Source organism: Ceratotherium simum, chromosome 2 (assembly GCF_057802395.1).
Source record: "Ceratotherium simum simum isolate JZ-2026a chromosome 2, ASM5780239v1, whole genome shotgun sequence".
Lineage (NCBI taxonomy): Eukaryota > Metazoa > Chordata > Mammalia > Perissodactyla > Rhinocerotidae > Ceratotherium > Ceratotherium simum.
The window spans coordinates 16,274,528-16,294,438 of record NC_141901.1 but is presented as its reverse complement, the minus strand read 5'-3'; the positions used below and the strand labels follow the sequence as shown (position 1 = coordinate 16,294,438).

General features: G+C 46.4%; 1 protein-coding gene across 1 annotated transcript in view; it reads left to right on the top strand.

Annotated features, from left to right (window-relative positions):
- Nucleotides 1–17,027, top strand: part of STX6 (syntaxin 6) — a 45,325-nt gene extending 28,298 nt beyond the window's left edge. The window contains exons 5-8 of the mRNA XM_004424970.3: nt 815–940; nt 2,190–2,296; nt 6,142–6,236; nt 11,090–17,027. Of these exons, the coding sequence (XP_004425027.1) occupies nt 815–940; nt 2,190–2,296; nt 6,142–6,236; nt 11,090–11,166 (405 nt within the window). The 3' untranslated portion in view covers nt 11,167–17,027. The remainder of the gene's footprint in view (nt 1–814; nt 941–2,189; nt 2,297–6,141; nt 6,237–11,089) is intronic.
- The last annotated feature ends 2,884 nt before the right edge of the window (nt 17,028–19,911 follow it).

Below are 19,911 nucleotides of genomic sequence, written 5' to 3'. Positions count from 1 at the left end.
GCTGAGCGTGAGCTCTCACTTTCCTGGCTGGCCTCTTCATGCAACCAAGACATTCCCAAACTTATCCTTCTCTGGCTGCAAACTTCCATGAATTCATATTGGGAAACCTGACCCTGGCATCTGGGGGCCCTGGTGGAGAACTCGGGCTTCAGGGCCAGCACTTGCCTGGGTTGTCGGGGTCAGGCACCCGTTGTGGCTGTACCTGCCTGGTGAAGCAACCCCCATTCCCATCTGGGGAGCCTGTAGCCTTTCAACTGAAGGGCATTGGGATTTATTCATGGGTTAAATTGAACAGATGTTTGTGGTTCTTGTGCCTTCTGTATGTGAGGGGCTATGTTAGCTTCTTGTCGTTCTAGCAAACTCTCCCCTCCCCACTCCAAAAAACCAAAAGCTTTCCTGGATCATACTTAAATAAAAACTCTAGATCTCTGGAATCAGACTAGACCCTGTGGGTCTCTGGTGAACTTCCAGGGGTGCTAGGAAGAGCTGGCCTGAAGAGACCAAGTGCTTTTAGATTGTAAGGCAGTATACAGATGGGCATTTGTTGACTTAAAGTTGACATTTATTTGCAGTTTAATGGGACAAAGCCCATTTGTGAGTCCCATTGGGAGAGTTTGGAAACAGTGCCCTTCCTGGCATTCCTTAAATAGTCCCACGCAGGCACCAACCTACACTGCTACATAAAAGGCTGAGCCGGGGGAAGATGGATTATGAGGAGTATGAGAACGCTTGATGTCACTGTGGTGGAGCACTTGTTCAGAGAGAGTAACTGTGTGTTCCTCCTGGCCCTGCTGCCCTCTGCCCCATCTCACAGGCGCTTCTAGGAGACAGTGGCGGCCAGACCTGGAGCACTGGGATGACAGATAAATATGGGCACCTCGACCGCGAGCTCCAGTTAGCCAACTCCCATTTCATCGAGGAGCAGCAGGCACAGCAACAGGTACCCGAGAACCCGCTGGCTGAAGACAGGGAGGCGGGAGGCGGGGCACTTCCCTCAGTTCCTCTGTCAGCGGGGGGCTTTGCTGGTAAGGACAGGCAGGTGGGCCGGAGCTCGTCCTGCGGCTGCCTGTCTCGTGTGTAATGATTGCATACATGAAGGGTTGTTAAAACCTCCTTTAGAGCACGGCTGTTTCAAGAGCACCAAGCTTGATTAGGTCTCTTAGGAAAAGCAGACCAGACGTCAAAACTGACAGACAAGGCCACTGGCTAAAAAAAAAACAAAAGCAGCGTCTTCCCCAGCCTCCACTTGTATACTCGGTTTTTGTTCCTTTCAACAAAGGCACTTTCAGAAAAATTGAGTCCCTGTTTTTTCACTGAAAATTATTATTGGTTCCATTATATATATGATTGCTTTGGTGGAGGTTAAGGGGTAGAAGGAAAGTGAGGTTGATTATGTCTGCATTGTTACTTGCGATACGTAGTTGTATTAATGAAAGGAGGCTAATAATAGTGTGTTTGGGGATTTGAGGATCATCTACCCATCGAAACTATTGGTTCTTAAATATTGTGTTTGATATATAGATGTAAGTTATGTGTTTTTTTGTTGTTTTTCCATTAGCATGTCTGCTTACCCACTTGTCTACCTAAATTGCTATTTACCAAGCAAACTTTTCTTTATAAAAAGTGAAGAGGCTACAGCACAATTAAAAGTAAACATTTATCACTCAGTAGTTGTCCTTGAGGTAACGCACTGCCACGGAGGAGCTGTCTCCAGTCTGTCCTTGAGGAGGGAGGAAAGGAGTCTGTGGGTGGAGCTTTCCCACATCCAGAGATTTGCCAGACTCTTGTGTTAGAGCTGTGGCTGTCTGTCGTGAATTGAGACCTTGACCCTGGCACCAGGCTTCCTCTTCCCAAGTGTCCCCCTGTGTCAGTGGTCACTGCCCAGGTGCTTTCAGCCATTTTCTGTTCCCTTGTTGGGCTTTAGCCAGCCAGAGTAAATCTCTCTTGGTGGTTTCAAGCCCGGCTGACTGTTCACAAGTTGGATCAGCAGGAGCTATCAGTAGCTTGACAACCTAGCCTTTTGAGCAGCGTGTTCTTGGAGGCGACGGTCTGGTCCTTTGATTTCTGGGCTTTGCTTCTGAATGCGAATTGTCCCAAGTTGGCAAAGAAGCTAGCAGCTGCTAGCGTGCTGGGCTCAGAACCAGGTAAGATGGATTTTAATTGCTTATTTCCCATTTCTCTGGCACCAGTTGATCGTGGAACAGCAGGATGAGCAGTTGGAGCTGGTCTCTGGCAGCATCGGGGTGCTGAAGAACATGTCCCAGCGCATTGGAGGGGAGCTGGAGGAGCAGGCAGTGTGAGTATTGAAATGCCCCTTTCACCACAGTGAAATTTAGGGGAAAAGCCATCTTATAGGACCCCTAAAAAGCCTGACAGTTACATGGCTAGTAAAACCAAAAGCTATTTTATTTATAGTTGCATCTTTATTCTGCTTTACAGTCTAGCCTCTCCAAAAGAAGCAGATTTATCAGATAAAATTTTCAGCAGGATTTAGGCAAAGTTGTTATTATTATTATTTTTTTAAAACACCTACAAAAACAGATACAAATTCCTCTGAGCGGACACTTGAAGTGTTGTTATGAATGGGAACGTGAAACAGATATAGCTATGTAACCTCTGCGGAGACTTGTCCCAAAGAGGACAGGACATGAGCTAACTTAACTTTATCATCCCATGACTCTCCCGCTACACTGAGCAAAACTTTTTGTTCTGCATCTTAAATTTTAACTTCATGAAAAAAAGCTTATAAATTTAACTGCAACTAATAAAAAATCTTCTCCCTCAAAAATAAAAAGTAAAAACATATGAGAAAACATAACTGGGTTTATTTGTAATCTCCTTTTGCTTTCTGATGTATAACACCAAAAACAGCATTCTTGAATGCTACCACATAATACCTTTACCATTTTACAAGATTTTTCTTCTGAAAAAATAAGACAGTCCACTAGGATATTTCAGACACTCTCCTATCTCAACTTCATTTGTTATAAATTCAAATTAGTCATCTGTTCTACTGGGAGGCCCTGGGTGTTGATAGAGGAGTGAACAGAATAGACTGTCTCTGCTCTCAATGAGCTTACCATTTACTGGGTAGAATGGACATGATATAAATGAATGCAGTCATTAAGTGGTGATGGAGAAGTAGGAGGACTGCTGTGATGGGGAGGGGCATGGTGCCTTGAGAGCCCTAACTTAGCCTGATCTGCAGACCTGACTTAGTCTAAGGCCCCTGAGAAGAGAGATTTAACTGGAACCCAAAGGATGAGTAGAAGATGGTGAGGTGAGAGTCGAGTCGGGGGGAGGGGGTGCAAGGGGAGATGAGGGGAAGGTCTACAAGGAGGAAGAAAGAGCACTTGTGAAGACTTAGAGGTGAGAAAGTACATGGAACAGAAAGCTTTAGTGTGTCTGGAGCATGGGGATTGGGAGGGGAGTTCCAGAAGTCAAGACAGGGAGGCAGAGAACAGATCAGGGAGGCCTTAGAAGCCATGTTAAGGAGTGAGGACTTTGTATTCTAAGGGTGATGGGAAACCAGTGAAGGTTGTGTTAGGAGTAATAACATGGTCAGGTTTATATTTTTGGAAGGCCCATCTGTCTGTAGTTTAGATGATGAACCACAGTAGAGCAAGAGTGGCAGAGGGAGACTAGGTAGGAAGCCGGAATAGCAAGATTTTAGGCGTACATGTTTCATTTCTGTCTAAAATGCATTCTTATCCTAAAATTCCAGTGTGGTAATGGGAAAGGACTAATTGCCTGAGCTGCTTCTGTTTGGGTAGATGATGGAGCAAGCCTGAGAGACTTCCAGTTAAAGGTGGTGAATTAAACACCCCCTTTTATCTCGTTTCCCTCTCTAAAGCCCACTAAAACAATAGGAAAGGGATTTTTTGTGTGGCATAAAACCAATGGGGACATACAGCATGGAATAAGGAACAATAACCATAACGTTTTAGATCCTGGAAAGTAGAAAGGTGAAAGGTTCCTGACTCAACAGACCAGAGAAAGCTGAGCCTCAGCCAGCAGAGGGGAGAGCCTAGGAGCAGTGTGATTCATGCCACACACCCCCGAGCTGAGAAGAGCATTTACTCACTCCTGGTAGTGCAAACCCTGAATGTTGATCTCATCAAATTGTGACACAATTACATTGGAAGGAAGGGGAAGAGAAATGGGAAGGATGCAGGGGTGGGAATGAAATGGGAAGAGAGCTAAGCCCTAGCCTTTCATAGCACAGAATCAGTGGGATCAGGATACTGAGGTGCAAGCATGTTACTTCAAAAAATGGGAAAGCACCAAGAGAATAGTTGAGGAGTTGAAACCCATTGCCCTAGGGGATGGGAAACAACAGTAGTTTTTAATAAAAAGCCTGTAGGACTATTTAGTTCTTTAAACTGTGTATGTGTATAACTCGGATAAAAATAGTAAGTAAATTAAAAGGGACAAACATAAGTCTGGACTTAGACCTGTGCCGTGCAGTACAATAGCCACTTGCCACGTGTGGCCAGTCTGAATTGAGACGTGCCCTGAGTGTAAAATGCACACCGGATTTTGAAGACTTAATATGAAAAAAATGTAAAATAGTTTATTAATGATTTTTTATATTAATCACGTTTGAGAATGATATTTTGGATATATTGGGCTAAATAAAACAGATTATTAAGATTAATTTCACCTGTTTCTTTTTTTTAAATGTGGCTACTAGAAAATATAAAATGGCATATGTGAATCACATTTTTCATTTTCATATTTGTTTTGGACAGCAGCGAGGTACACAGATCTGAGCTAGAAACTTGGTGAGTGGGTGTCCCTGGGCTGGAGGTTAGGTGACTTGCCTATTTTGTCTTCAGTAAGAAGTCATGTCCAGCCCACAGAGGTAGCTCTTGTTTGTCAGCATTTGGCCCTGCCTGGATAGGTTTGCCAGCTGCACGGCCAAGATGCCACCAGGATCTAAGATGAGCTAAAAATGTTTTACTTTGAAAATTCAGATAAGTGACCAAGACTTGTTTATTCAGTTGTCAGCATGGGGTTTATTTAGTAATGAATTTAATGAGGAGTTGGTTGCCCTGAATCCTGTGGAGCTGTCAGGTGCCTCTTGTGGGCACAGACCAAGACCAGTAGTTGCTAGCTGCCATTGATGCTGTCAGAGTAATAAAGCCTTTGTAATGAGACCTCTGGTACTAATTGTTATGTTACATTCTATCCTCAGAATAATCACATGTTAATCAAAAGTTGAAAAGTCTGGAATGTTTAGAAATTTATGAAATAAACACTACTTGAATAAGAGTATTTTGGTGTTTTCTTTCCTACCTGCACCTTGGACAGCAAATAGTGTGAGCCGCCTGGAGCCAGTTCTCTTAGTGGGAAAACACTGGCTTCTCTGTGGGTGTAGACGAGGAGGAGCGGGTACCATCGGGAATGTCAGTCCTGAGGCCTCCGGCTTTCTGATAGAGCACAAAGTGCCTTCAGGGAGATTATTTGATTAAAGTGTGTTTCCTAACTCGTATTGCATAAAGTGCTTTGTATGTTACGTGGTGCTCACAAGACCCTGGCAGGGCAGCAGGGCTGATAGGCTTGCCCGTTTACAGGTGAGCACACACTCCCGGCAGCTGTAGGTGCCCTGTCTGGGGTGAGCAAGTGGCAGCGAGTGGTTGTCTGACTCCACATAGCCTTCTTTCTGCTACATTTCACTGATACTCAGTTTGTGTTATTGTGTAGTCAGGTCCACACTGCCTTGTCTGCAATTCTGAAATCTAGAAAGCTCTGACATTAAAAAAAAAAAATTTTTAAGTTTGCAGCAAGTTCATGTTACAGAAAGACCTGACCTGAACAGACTGCAACTATGATTCCTCGTAGTTTCCTCTGCAGAAATGTCCGTGTGTTTGATTAGGGGACTGCTCTAGACCCTGCTGAGGGCGTTGCCTAATATACAGCATATATAACTTACTACTTTTTTTTAATTCCAAAAATTATGGAATCTAAAACATATCTTGTCCCAAGGATTTTGGGTAGTAGATTGGGGGCTTGAATCCCAATGTAGCCTGTTTCATGTTTGCTAAAACTGAAGCCTAGACCCTGATTTAATTCCATGACCGATGCATTGCCAAGACTTGGAGCTTACCAGCTACCTTCTCTGTCTGCTTCTCTTTCTAGTATGTTGGATGATTTCTCTCACGAGTTGGAGAGCACTCAGTCTCGGCTGGACAATGTGATGAAGAAACTTGCAAAAGTATCTCACATGACCAGTGGTATGTATGGTGTTTAAAGCTTAAGAATTCTTACTTAATTCTAGAAACACAGTCTATGGGGGTCTCTCACAGGTCTGCCCATTTGGATCCCTTCCCTGTGGCACATTTTTGGTCATGCTTCTGGGTCAGAGAAGGAAAGACTAGTGTGTGCGGCCCTGGTCTTCACTTGTGGCCTTCACTCGGGAGGAGGGCTCTGTGCCCCACCGCTGCACAAGGCTGCTGCTGGTTGGTGGCTTTTCTCCTGGTGGGGCACCTTACTTGGCAGTTACAAAATCCTTTTTTATTTTATTTTGTTTCTTTGCCAAATTGGGGAATTATTTTAAACCAATAATTAAGAAGCCAGTTACTATTTTTCCTAGACTTTCTTTCATTGAAAGAAAAATGCCTACTATTTCAGAATAAGACAGCCTTGCAGATCTAATTTAAATTGTTTTTATTTAAATCCATAGTGAAATGTTGCAGGAAATTTGCACCAGAATGGGGATGAAGAAGTAACAATTTTCAAATTAGTTACTATATAGGAAGATGTGTTCCAGTGACTCTCTTTTTTAATTACTATAACCCATCTCCCCTAGTACATGAGAAATAATATATTTTAAATTAAAAAAAATTCAGTATCTCCTTTTTTCTTTATTTGGTGAGGGTGGCTTTGTGAAGGGAGGAACTGAGAGTCTCCTTGAGGTAACTTCAGAGTTCCTGAACTGTAGCACCCCCGCCCCCATTAGAACATGCCTTGTTTCTTGACACCTCATTCTTCTGTTGGTCTCTTCCCATCAGGTACTGTTATAGAGTCTAATAGTTTAGCCTTTTGAGGCAAGATTTAAATACATATGTGTATTTGCTTTTCAGCGGTTTAACTGGTAGTCCAGTTACATAGAAGTTCTCTGGGGCTCAGTTGCTTATCTGTAAAAATAGGTTGATACTAACCTCTAAAGGTCATTGTGAGGATTAAATGAAATAATAATAATTAATTTACAAGTGTTTAACACTGTCTTCCATGTATTAGTACTTAGTAAATGTTTAAAGAAAAAGAGTAAGATGCGCAGAAGGTGGCCCTAAGGGGCAAAGGACTTGTATATGCAAAGTAGAGGGAAGCTCATAGCTAGACTTAGTTCCTTCTTTCTCTCAGGGGCAAATGTCTTTATGCTTCTAGCAGGCTCTTCCTTGCCTGAAGCAGGCACCACCTTAGTTCCTCTTTCACACGCTTAGAGAAAGGTTTGCAAAGTCCTCTTCCTGATTCCTTCTGTTCTCTCCTCTTCCACTCTCACCCTTCTGCTTAAAAAAGAAAAAAAAAAAAAAAAAGCTATAGACGTGGAAGCAATCCCCTGCCCATCAGCAGATGGATGGATAAGGGTGTATATATAGACAATGGAATACTAGTCAGCCATAAAAAAAGACACAGTCATGCCATTTGTGACAACATGGATAGACTTTGAGGGTATTATGCTAAGTGAAAGAAGTCAGACAGAGAAAGACATACTGTGTGATTTCACTCATGTGGAAGATAAATGAACACGTAGATAAGGAGAACAGATTGGTGGTTACCAGAGGAAAGGGGGGTGAGGGGAGGGCAGAAGGGGGGTAAAGGAGCACGTATGTATGGTGACGGATGAAAAAAGACTATTGGTGGCGAACACAATGCAGTCTGTACAGAAACTGAAATATAATAATGTACACCTGAAATTTACACAATGTTCAAAGCCAGTATAAAAAAACAAACTTCAGCGGCCAGCTCCGTGGCCTAGCGATTAAGTTTGGCATGCTCCGCTTTGGCGGCCCAGGTTTGGTTCCCGGGCGCGGACCTACACCATTCATCAGCAGCCATGCTCTGGAGGCTAACCCATATACAAAATAGAGGAAGACTGGCACAGATATTAGCTCAGGGTGAATCTTCCTCAAGCAAAAAGAGGAAGAGTAGTGGCAGATGTTAGCTCGGGGCGAATCTTCCTCAGCAAAAAAAAAAAAACTTTACATAAAATCTAATAAAAAGAAGAATAGATTCATTAAAAAAACACAAAGTTTTAATGAAGTATTGTGTAACCAGTTTAAACACCCTGCAGGCCTCTCACTAGTGTGTGTATTAATCCCAGTCAAGTAGCTACTTCAGCACCAGTTTGTCTGGGGAAGAGCAGTGCACAAAGACGCACTGTGTCCTTGTCTCCCAGCGTCCAGGGATGAGGAATTTAGAAAAGGACTTGTGTTGTGATGAACGGCTCATTGTTCATTGATAGCACTGAGGCTTTCTTATGCTTTATTCTACTTTCTCCTGAAAGAAAAGTTTGGGGGAAAAAGTAAGAACTTTAGTTATATTTGTCTAAGAGAGCCAGGAAGCAGGGCATTGAGCCTGAAAGGCCCTTCAGTTGGACAGCTTGCCTGGGGTTTTCATTTTAATCTTTGCTTGCTCCCCAAAGAAAGATTGCTCAGGGCCTCTGGCTGGGTGGTGTTGGCTTCGATTTGACAACAAGGCAATTTGTATTTGTCTCTGTTCTCCTCTATAACTTTTGGGAAAGTTCACTGCTTTTTAATCAAACCTGTCCATAAAGAAAGTATATCAAGACACACTGAGGTCTGATTAGGCAGTCACTGAACACACGCTGCACAGTTCCTGAGGGGCACAATGCCCGCCCTCCCCATGGCTGGCTGCTTCGTGGGCAGAAGTCAGCCAAGATGCCGCACTTACTTTTTTGAATGACCCAAGGGTGACGCTAGTCTTGTCATTCTCCTACCCAAAGAAAGTATCTTCTTTTGAGTAGATACCAAGGTTTTCTTCCCCTCACTTTCCAAAATTCTGTTGTTCATCTTTTCTCTTTAGGGGAGGAAAATATATTGGGAGGAAAAAAAACAACCAACCATTGGAGTTCCCTTTGTTCCCCTCTGACTTTTTGAGGCAAGTCTTGAGCATGCAAAAAGCTGGTTAGGACTTTTCACTTGAGGTCACAAAAGCCCTTGTGGTTAGGACCTACCCCTTCTGGGGAGAGTCTGCTAGGAAAGCAGCTCCCTGGGGTTACCTTGTTCATGCTTCATAGAAGCAACTCACCACTTCAAAGATTTCGGCTTTAAAAGAGTGTTCCTGGGTTGTGCTAGCGTGTGTGAGGGATATTCTCCTTGATGAAAACCCCTATTGAATGCAGTTGCAGAAGAGAAAGCCATTGGAGGTGGGGAGGGGGTTGAGTAGAGACTGAAAGGCAAAAAATGGAAAGCTGGTTCTGAGTTTGAAATCCAGGTTTGAAAATGGCTGGATGTTGGGGGCGGGGTGGGGATATATGTGAGATTGGCGGGCTGAGGGGTTAGGAAGCAATTACCTTTACTGTTTAGTCCTAGAAGAGTATCAACTAATCATTTTAATGAGAGTGGTTTTAAATTATTGTAAACATTTTTAAATAGATGAAAGAATGCTAGATACTCAAGTTTTCTCCACCACCGAGGTGATAGTTAAACAGATTAAAAATATCATCTGGAGTAGGCCATCTCTGCCTCCCTGTGCCCTTTGGAATAGGCCTGTTTCAGAAAGGGAATGGTGAGACTTGGGGTCCCTGCCCTAATAACAGTTACCACGTGAGTTTCTGGCATGTCTGAGGCAGAGCAAGGTGGGCACCACTAGGAAGGTACTTGCTCTACTTACTGTCACTTGGTGGCACTTTCTTGACCTAGTCTAAGACTTTGCTACCCATGATATTTAAATAATCTGAGTACATGTTTTGTGGACTTAGCATTGCTTTGTGAAAAGTTGTGCAATCTATTTTCCTAGATGCAGACCTTTTTGTAATGTGATTCTCAGTATCTAAAATCTAATAGCTAACGGTATGCTAAAATCTGCAAGCTTTCAAATAAACTTTTGATGAATCAGTATACCCCTATATTTCTATTTAAATGGAACTCTAATTTTTAGCAGTTGAACTACACTTCCATAGGCTAGTGAAATTTTCTAGCAGTCTGACCCTTTGTAGAAAATGCCAGGACTCACCTGCAGAAAGACTACTTACACTCTCTGCATCTCCCCAAGCTAAGAGAGCATCCTGTGCCCCGAGCCCAGCACAGCGCGTGTGTGAGGCTGTTCGTGTTGTTTAGTTGTCACAGCAGCCTGTGGAGCCGCCGCGGCAGTCGGGATTGCAGGCTGGCGCTGGATTCCCCTGGGCCTTTGTGGGCCCTTCTCCTGTCCCTCAGGGTGTCTTTGCTCTCGGCCATTTAGGTGGACTTGAGCCAGTGTGTTTCCTGTGCCTTTTCTAAATTGTTGGTAGGGCAGAAGCTCTCAGAAAAAATTCTGCTTTCCTTCACAGATGAGCTGTCTGTTACTGTCAGACGGTTACTGGTTAGGTAGTCTCACTTCTTCCTGACGAGGTGTGGTGTAGAATCAGTCACGCCCATGACCACTGCAGCTTGCTGTTTCAGCCCTCCGTTTCTTGAAGTTGCTTTCATCTCCTTGACATCCTCCCAAGTGCTCCTTGAGAAAAGAGCATGATTACTGTGGAACTAAATGATTTGACTTTGGTGGAGATTAAAGCAGGAGGGCCGTGATCTGTAAGGCCGGTGCCAGCACCTTTTCCCGGATACAGTGACCACCGGCAGAAAGTGGAGAGCCCCAGATCTCGATTAAGGGCTTGAGGCGCAGAGTGTGTCCTTACTGCGAGGCTCGCTTGCAGGGCGCTGGCAGCGTTGCGACTGCACGTCAGTGCCGGCCAGGAGCAGAGCAGCGTGAGAGGCCCAGGTGCCTGGCGGGTTCAGGATCCTCTGTGTCCCTGTCATTTGCGTGTGCTGTCCACTTTCTGCTTCAGGCTGTTGCCTTAAGTTTCATGTAACTGTATCTGGGGACTGTAGAGTCCCGAGAGAGCTAATCCTCGTGTCCTGCCTTCCAGATCGGCGCCAGTGGTGTGCCATAGCCATCCTCTTCGCGGTCCTGCTGCTTGTGCTGATCCTCTTCCTAGTGCTGTGAGGGGTGACGTTCCTCCCACGCACAACACACAACGCACAGACCCGAGGGGAGCAGGAGAAGCAGCACGCCGACGTTGCCGTCTCCTCACGTTCCTCTCCGGAAAACAGCCCGCACTGACTTTCCTCTTTGTGACCCCACAATTGAGACAGCTCCTCCGTCCCCACGCTGCAAGGGCCGTGGGAAGAGGAAGTGGACGACTGCACGCTCCTGGCGCCGCCTGTCCTGTTCTGAGGACAACGGGCCACTGCTTTGCCTCCCTGGACTTCATTCCCCCTGGAGGGCCTCTGAGGAATCCAGAAAAATTCGCAGACTCAGTGTTGGCCGTTGCTCATTCCCTCCATCTTTGGCAGCTCTTTTCTCCTGCTCAGCCCCTTCCGCTGCTCGGCACGCCGCTGTTCATCCAAAAGAACCCTGTCAGGAATGTGGCTCCGGGTAGGTTTCCTTTCCCACTGTGGTAGCATTCCTGAGCCCCCGAGAGCTGGTTATTAATGGGGACAGAGGGCTCAGAAGCAGTTGGTGACAGAAAATGGGGTGATTCATTTTTCAGGGATAAGTGGTAGGATAAAATTGCTTTTCCAGGCACATTTTTTTGTGGTAGGAATAACTAACGGGAAATAATGAAAGGCGCTGGGCTTCGGGGATGCTGACAACTCGTGGCTTGAATTGAAGGGGGAAGGAAAGGGCAGCAGGACCTGAGTGCACTGCCAAGGGAAGGGCGGGCGAGGTCACGGAGGTCAGAGCCTTGCTGAATTCCTGTTGCTATCCTACAGCCTCCTCCCCAGAGGAGCAACTTGCATTTTTAGGGTGACCCCTAAATGTCTGGCTGCTGAGCAGCTCAGTGGCACCCTTGAATGGATTAAGACGGGGATTAGCCTCATGGACAGTTGTTTTATCCCTGTGTCACTCTACATTGAGGGATGGGGTTGGGAGTGGTTAACACATTGATTACATTTACTCGTTTACTGTAATGACAAAAAAGGCTAGTTCTGGACCAGACTTTTCTCACCATCACAAGGATTGGTAGGTGAACTTGGTTCTGCTTTCCCAAGATGACAACTCGATCTGATCATCCATTTGGATGACTTAGCCAACCCAAATTTAAATGACAGACGCTTTAATTGAGTTTTAGTAGCTGAAACTGCTGAGACACTAAACTTCAAGCTTCTGATGACTTTAAAATGCCTCCAGCGTACCTGTGTACATAGGATATTTTTATAACCTCCCTGGTAAATAACCTAACACTGCCGTCGCAGCTGAACCCAGTACCTGAGCGCGGCGTGGGGGCTGCGCGCCCCTCACTGTCGTCTTGTGCTCTTGGAAAGCACAGCGACATTGGGCAGAGTTCTAGCTTTTAGTCTTCTTGTTTCCTCATCTTTTGGGGTCCATTCCTCAGTACACCTTTTTTTTTTTTACCTTTTTTCTTGTTTTTTTTTTTGTTTGGGGCTTTTTGTTTTGTTTTGTTTTTTACTTTTTTTGTGATTTGCAATGATGTACTTGCCCAGCTAACTTTTGAATTGCACTTTTTAATAAATACTCGTAACAGTTTTTTAAAAGAAGGATATTTTCTCGTGTTTAGGATCATGGTAGGTAAGGAGATCTGCCTGTTGATGATCTAAAAGCAGATTTATAAAACTAAAGGGGTGGTTGACATCCACGTTTACACTCTATTTGATATGTAAATAAGTTATTTCTTTTCAAATTAGCAGAAAAAAACAATTATTACAAAGGGCTTCAAATGTAGGGTACTAGATTATTTGTTTTACAAAGTTTTGAGACTTATTCAAATAGTGTTCTATAAATTTAGAATAGGGAGGGTCCTTAGATTTGCATTTAAATATACAAGTCTTTGTGAAGAATAAATGTGGACGTTGTCTCAGTACTATAACCCACACACTCCACATTACAAGCAGCACTGGCCTCGTAAGGAATCATGCAATTGCCCTAGTGAAAAGCCATGCTGTTGTCCGGCTGTTAGCAGATTTACTGTGCCCCGCAGAGCTGTCATGTGTGTCAGCAGGGCCTGTTGGGAACACACGTCGTCATTAGTGACTGAGATACTCCCCTAGCTTCAGGGACCACGTCCCATGACCTTGAGGCTTAGTGACTAAGTGTTTGGCTATGTTTGGAATCAGCCTACTACTGACCTCACTGACTTCAGGGGTTTGATAGAGGGTGGCTCTGGTAGACGCTGAAGAGGGAAATGTTTTGAGCAAGTTTACTTAAAACACAGGCATGGCATGTGTTCTCCCTGTGGGGCTGCTGCTGTCTCCTCACCTGGAAGGAGCTGTTCTTTGAGAGCCGGCCCTGCCCCAAGCATGACTTCTGGCCTCGCTGGCTTGGCCTGGGTCTGACCCTGTTGTGCCCGGACTGGGCGGTCACTGCAGACAGTGTTCATTTGAAGGCCCTCCACTCAGACTCCAGACTGTGGCCGTCAAAGAGAACAAGCCAGGGGCTTAGGTTTGTTTTTAAGGACAAATCTTTCCTCATCCGTGATCTAGAGGACACCCAGGTCGTCCCTTACCCCTGTGTTGTAAAATGGGCAGAGCAGTAGACCCCAGTGACCCCCACACTGCCTAGACGCACATCTTGTGGCACTTGGGCTTTTTTTCTCCTTAGCACCTGATCCTGTAGTCGTCACTGGCAGAACATGATGGATGCCAGAGAAAGAGCTCAATCTATGTTTACTGGAAGAACATTTCACAAATCAGCTGACTTGGGGGTAGAATGGGGAATGAACCATTGAGAGAGTTTGCCAGAGTGCGAATCCAACTGGAAAACCAAAATACCTTTACTTTTTAGTCCCAATTTGTGATCTTGTCTTTGTGTGGACTGTGAACACAGTGCGCTCTGTGCACCCGCTACCGTGTGGCAATTGGAAGTCGCGGCGTGTGTGTTACATGAGGATCTTCACGCCAGCGCCGGAGGGGGAAGCTTGGGAACTTGCCCATTATTCTCTGCTTTTAGCCAGAGTTAAACAGACTGATGGGTCTGGTAGCCAACAGCTTGGCAACTTCCACTCCTTCTCACCTCGTGAGATTAAGGGCTGTGAAGAGAAATCTAGTCTAACTCCAACAGAAATCTGTCTCTGTGAAGTGTTGTACCTTCTGTACGTGAAGGGGGGAGAGCCAAGATTTTTCTTTTGGTAACTTACTGGCTGTGAAGTGAGATGGTTACCTTTCTAGAGAATTCATAGCATTTGAAGATCTAAAAACTGAATGATAAATATGAGCTGCTTTTCAACCCTGTGGACTTGGACTGCTTGGCTTTACCTTGTGTCGCACGATGAATTTGTAAACAAACCAAAATTCGGACTGTCTGGAAAGCTGAAGTGCTGAAACATGGAATGCACCACCTCTAATTCTCCCTCTCTCTTCCTCCCGCTGGCATTCCTTTCCTGCCCAGGTTTTTTAAGAATAATTTTTTTTTAAAGAATGTTCTTTGTCCATCAAGAGCAGAGAGAAGGTGAGACCAAAGGGATCGCAGACTTACAGCGCCCTCCCTCACGCTGTGCCCTCCCTGACCAACGTCAGGTCGTAAAGACAGTGCTCCATTGAAAGGCCTCTGGGGCCATCGGAGGCACGGTGCTTGCTTCTCCCGGGGCCTCTGCCTCTGTGTGAGGGGTGGTTTAGTCACCTGGCTGGCCTGATAAGAGGAGGTGGTCTTTCTGTAATGTCCAGCTGCCCTTCCCAACTCCCAGCCACAAAACATGCTTATGCTCAGAATAAGGAGGTCCTGTTCTTGTCAGGCCTGCGTCTGTCTGTTGTACGTAAACGTGCGTGCCCTTCTTACCTGTGTTGACTTGAGAATGCTCACTGGGAAACTGCTGTCTAGCAGCAGTGTCAAGTCCAGAAAACCCTGAGAGTTCTGAGTCGAGTCAAACACTCCTTCAGGCGAGAACAGCACTGCTATGAACCTCCCAGACTAAAGCCTGGTGCCGGGTCACCCAGGGCGGGGCCGAGACTCCAGACTAGCTGACGTCTGGGTTCAGCATCCCTAACGGTAGACTCACTTTGCTCAGTCCTGCTGTTAGAGGTGAAACAGTTACAGCCCCCCAACAACGTGGGAGGCGTTTGGCAGGTTCCTTTCTGAACTTGGCCCCAGGGAGCCCACATGCTCCCTGGGACAAGCTTACGGATTTAAAGCTGACCTCAATGACATAAAAGACAGGCTGATGGTAACTTGTGCTTACCCTTTCCCCCAGCCATTTGATGTTTTTTGCTTTTGGACAAACGCTGGAACTCGGGAAGTTCCAGTGGCACCCTGGCGGTGTTGCTGTGGTCTACGTACATTTGGGAGTGCTTTGTAGAGACAGCCTCTGCACTAATACAGACATTTAGGGAGGTGAGGAAGAAAGAAAAAGAACTTGGTTTCCCTCTGACATAAGCTGACATGTTAGTGCTGTTTTCCTTCTGACGTGACCGTTGTCCAGAGATGCTCTCCCTGAGGCTGTGTGGATGGGACTGGGCTTAGACAGTGTGATGGTCCCGGTTACTGCCCCTCTCCTTGGGTTTCACATGAACGTTTCATGGTTTGCCAACTGCAGCCAGACCCTGTGAGAAAATGTATTTTACCATTTTTTTGTTAAGGTTATGAGTTACCAAACCCTGAAGCCGCTTGCTTATCCAGGGGGTGTTAGAAATAAGACCACCCAGCCTCATTGTTCGCTGACCAAAGCTCTCAGGTCCTCCTTCCTGGCCGCAGCCCAGCACTCCACTCCCGCCAAGCTTTCTGTCAGCCCCAGGGTAGGACCAAGTTCAGGGTGGTGCTTTCCTGCTTTGCAGAAAGGAGGTTTTAGCTAAACAGCAGTCAAGGAGCAGTTAAGGTCTGTTCTGGGAGAGGCAGACATCCTGGTCCTCAGGAAAAGAGTGCCTGTGCCCCCTCGTCTGAGCGAGTAGGAGAGTCAGCCACGTGTCCCACTAATAAGTTGTTGCAACTACTTCTAAGTGCCATCTGATTGCATCCTGACTGACCCAGGCTAGGCTCTGCTCTCGGGAAACTTCAGAGAATGCCCAGGGCAAGGGGTGGTCCAGGCACCAGGAAAGGGCCAAAGAGACCAGCTGTAAATGATACGGATTTAGTTTTTGTAAGTGGAAATATGCTTTCACTGCTCATTTGTAATCAGAATTGTGTGTAATTCACAGGATGTGTGATACATGGCAGGACTCAGTAGGACTAAACCATTGTCTTTTTCTTCCAAGGATAAAATAACCTGCAGCGTTTTATTTTTAAATAACTAGAAGGTACAAACTAAAGAAGTGAGATCAAGGATTAGATTGCAAACGCCTGGGTGATTTCCGGATGGTGCTCCCCCCAACACCCCTGAGAAGAGCACCAGAGCCCTGGTGCCAGAAGTTTACAGCCCTCGCCACAGGTAGATAGATTCTTGCTTTCTCTATTCGCTGGGTCTCCAAGTGTGGTGTGGGACCAGCGGCGACAGCATCCCCTGGGAACTTGTTGGAAATGCAGGTTCTCAGGCCCCAGCCCAGACCTGCTAAGTCACAGACCCTGGACTGGGGTCAGCGGGCCGAGTTCAACAAGCCCTGTGGGGACTCAGAAGCCCACTCTAGTTTCAGAACCACTGCTACCGCCCCGTGGGATTTAGGCTGCAGTAAACCGTCCCTCCAAAATAAAACATCTTCCACAGCTTTGATTGTAATCTTGACATTAAACTTTGAAGACACTATAAACTTGAAAACTTTTAAAAAGTATTTGTGTAAAAAAACCTCAACTAGCCATCCTTCAAAGTGATATTTTTACACCCTGAAGTCTATCAGTAATGTTTCTTACTTCTGCTCTTGAAATCATGTTACAACTGTATAAAGAATACTGTTCCGTATTAAAGAGAAATGGAGAGACCATGAGCTTTTTTCTGAGTGGTTGGTTTTTTTTCAGTTTGTTTGGTTTTTTGTTTTGCTTTTAGTTCTTTTCATACCTAAACATGGCCCCCTCCCCTCCTTCCACCCCCACTAATAAACACGGGCATATGCCTGTGTCTGGGGTGGGGACAGTTTGTGGCTGCTGGAAGATCTGAATTCTAAATTGTGCTTTCTCTAGCTGAGCAAGTTTTATGAATTCTTAAACCCCAAAATAACCATACTATATATTCAAAACGTTATACACAATGTTACAGAGTTCCAGTTGGGACAGGGAGTATGGGGGAGCAGAAAGACTAGAATACAAAAGCAATCGAGTCCTTTAGCTCCCCCTCACTGACATGTTGGCAAGCAAGAATACTGGCCATCTAAATGGGTAGTCAAGAGCCTGCCCTCGATGCCGTGTGGGACAAGGTGACGAGGCTGCATAAACTCCGTAAGGGCAGGGGTCGTCGTCATTCCATTTCCCATCACGTCCTCGCTCTAGGGATTGAGCACCCTCTGTGTGCCAGACTCTCTTCTCAGTACTTTGTCCGTGTTAACGCATATAATCCTTAAAATGGCTGCATGAAACTGGAGTTTCCTCTCGCATATTATCTCAAATTGACAGATTAGGAAACTAGGACACAGAAGTAATTTCTCAGTCACGCAGCTGGCGAGAGGCAGAGCCAGTTACTTGCCCCCAGGGCCTCGCACAGAAGTTGGCACATCAGTGCTTCATGAGTCCTCAGCCTGGTTTCCCCCAAACGTGATAACTAGCTGGAAGGGGTAAAGGCAGATCAACATACAAGCAGCTCGCTAGAGGAATGGGTGCTTGTTTTGAGAGTTATGATTAGTCGTTGAGAAGGAAGGGATTTAGGCGGAGGAAATGGTTGTGTGTGTCGCCTGAATAAAGCAGATCACCTCCCCCACCCCAGCGGGAAACGTGGACTGTGGCGTGCACAGGGGAGAAAGTGCATCTACAAGGCTGAAGCTTTGCGCCCCACGGCGCCTCAACTCCACTCGTGGCTCTGCTGCGCAGCAAGGGTGAAAGGGCCCCGCTGGCTGCAAGTCTTACATAAAACTCATTGAAAAAAGGCAAGACCTGAGGCAGAAATGGAACTCACAGAAAGGAAGACCCATCCACGCTGCCACAGTGTTTCACTGTTCAAAGGGACACATTTCAAGTCGGTAAACCTTGATCCTTGGCACCTCCCTGGTGTCAGCTGTCTGGGAACAGGGCCCTCCTACCAGGGTGCTGACACCCAGAACACTAGCACTGGCTCCTGTTTGGTGCAGGCCAAGCAGAGCCTGAGCACAAATAGTAGCCCCACCAACACACCTCTCAGAGAGGGAGTGACCAGCTCCAGGGGGGCCTTGGGGTTGGCCGTATACTCCCAAATCCAGCCTCTAACCTCTGTGATGTTGTTCCTCTCTCCCTTCCTTTCCCACAGCATTAAATGCTTTCTCCATTCACAAAAGCTCACACCAACATTGGCTGGCCTTTGGGAATGGGTCATCAACTCTTCCAGGAGCAAATTTCTTCCATTTTCTATCTCATTAGTAGGTAATACTTTTGGCCAACATTGATGAGAATCTGATGTGCCAGGCAGGTCTTTGACCAAGGCATTAGGGACCCGGTAGGGAGCAAAACACTGTTCTCGTTTAATTCTCAACCCCATGAGGGACATGCTGTTCAGGCCCTTTTTATATGTGAAAACTGAGGCATGGAGCAATTAAGAAATGCGTCCAAGGATACACCCAGGAAATGGTAGAGTCAGGATTAGAACCCACGTCTGACTGGACTGTTATGCAGCCTCCCTTAAAAGAAAAAGGACGCCCTTCAGGTTTCAGTGGTGGCAAGCAGATGTTTCACTAAGCTGTCTTTCCAACCAGAGAAATGGTCCAGGAAAGCTGAGGAGGAAGAGGGATCAAAGAGCTGTGGGACAAGTTAGCGGTGGATTAAGGCACTGAACGAGAAGTGCCGAAGACAAACACGGACACCAGTTCCCTTGGGCTTGAGCCCGCTGTGGAGTTCAAGAAACCTACTGGTCAAGGACCTCAGGCAGGCCAGCCTTGCTGATAAAATGTTTTGGAGCTTTTGTTTATTTGGTTGGAAATGTGTAAAATTAAGTCAGCCAAATTCCTTATTACATAAACCCAGAAAAGCCTGTAGACTCAGTCTGAGGAGCCCAGGAGGAGAACCGAAGTTGTGGCATCTGAGCTGCTGTGAGCTCCCGTGATTGCCAGCATTCCTGGTCCTGAGTTTAACCCCAGAGCTGGATGGAGGCTGGCGAGCCTGGGGCTGGCCTTTCTGCTCGCCAGGTGGAGTGGGGCCTCCTGCCTGGGGCTTCCATTGTAGCCCTTGGCACACTGGTTTTCTTTTTTCACAGCTGTAGCTATCCCCACCTGGGGACATGGCATGCCAAAGGCAGGGCAGGCCTCTCCCCAGTGCCCGGCAACTGGCCAGACCCCTAAGGGCAGCTCCACACTGTGAGTCACGGCCTGAGCCCAGATTGCAGAAGGACAAGACAAAGGCAGGCCCAGCGGGCAGCCCGGCATCCACAGAAGAGCCCCAGATACCCTGCAGGTCTGGCAGGGCAGCTGTTAAGGCCTGGCTCCATGGACAGAGAATCAGAGCCAATCCCAGCAGCCCCTTCCTCAGGGCCCAGCACTCCGACCTGGCCAAACCCACAGCCTGAGAGCTGGGCAAAGCTGCTTGCCAAGGAGGGCTGTTGCCACATCTAAGCAGGTGCTCTGGCTCTGTAGGAAAGAGGGAAACTTCACAGAAGATGGGGGGGGGAAGGAGAGAGGGAAGGGGATCTGGTGACAGCTCCATAACCAGCCTGGGGATCCGGGGTGGGGAATGGGCTGGGCGGATGGAGCAGGGAAG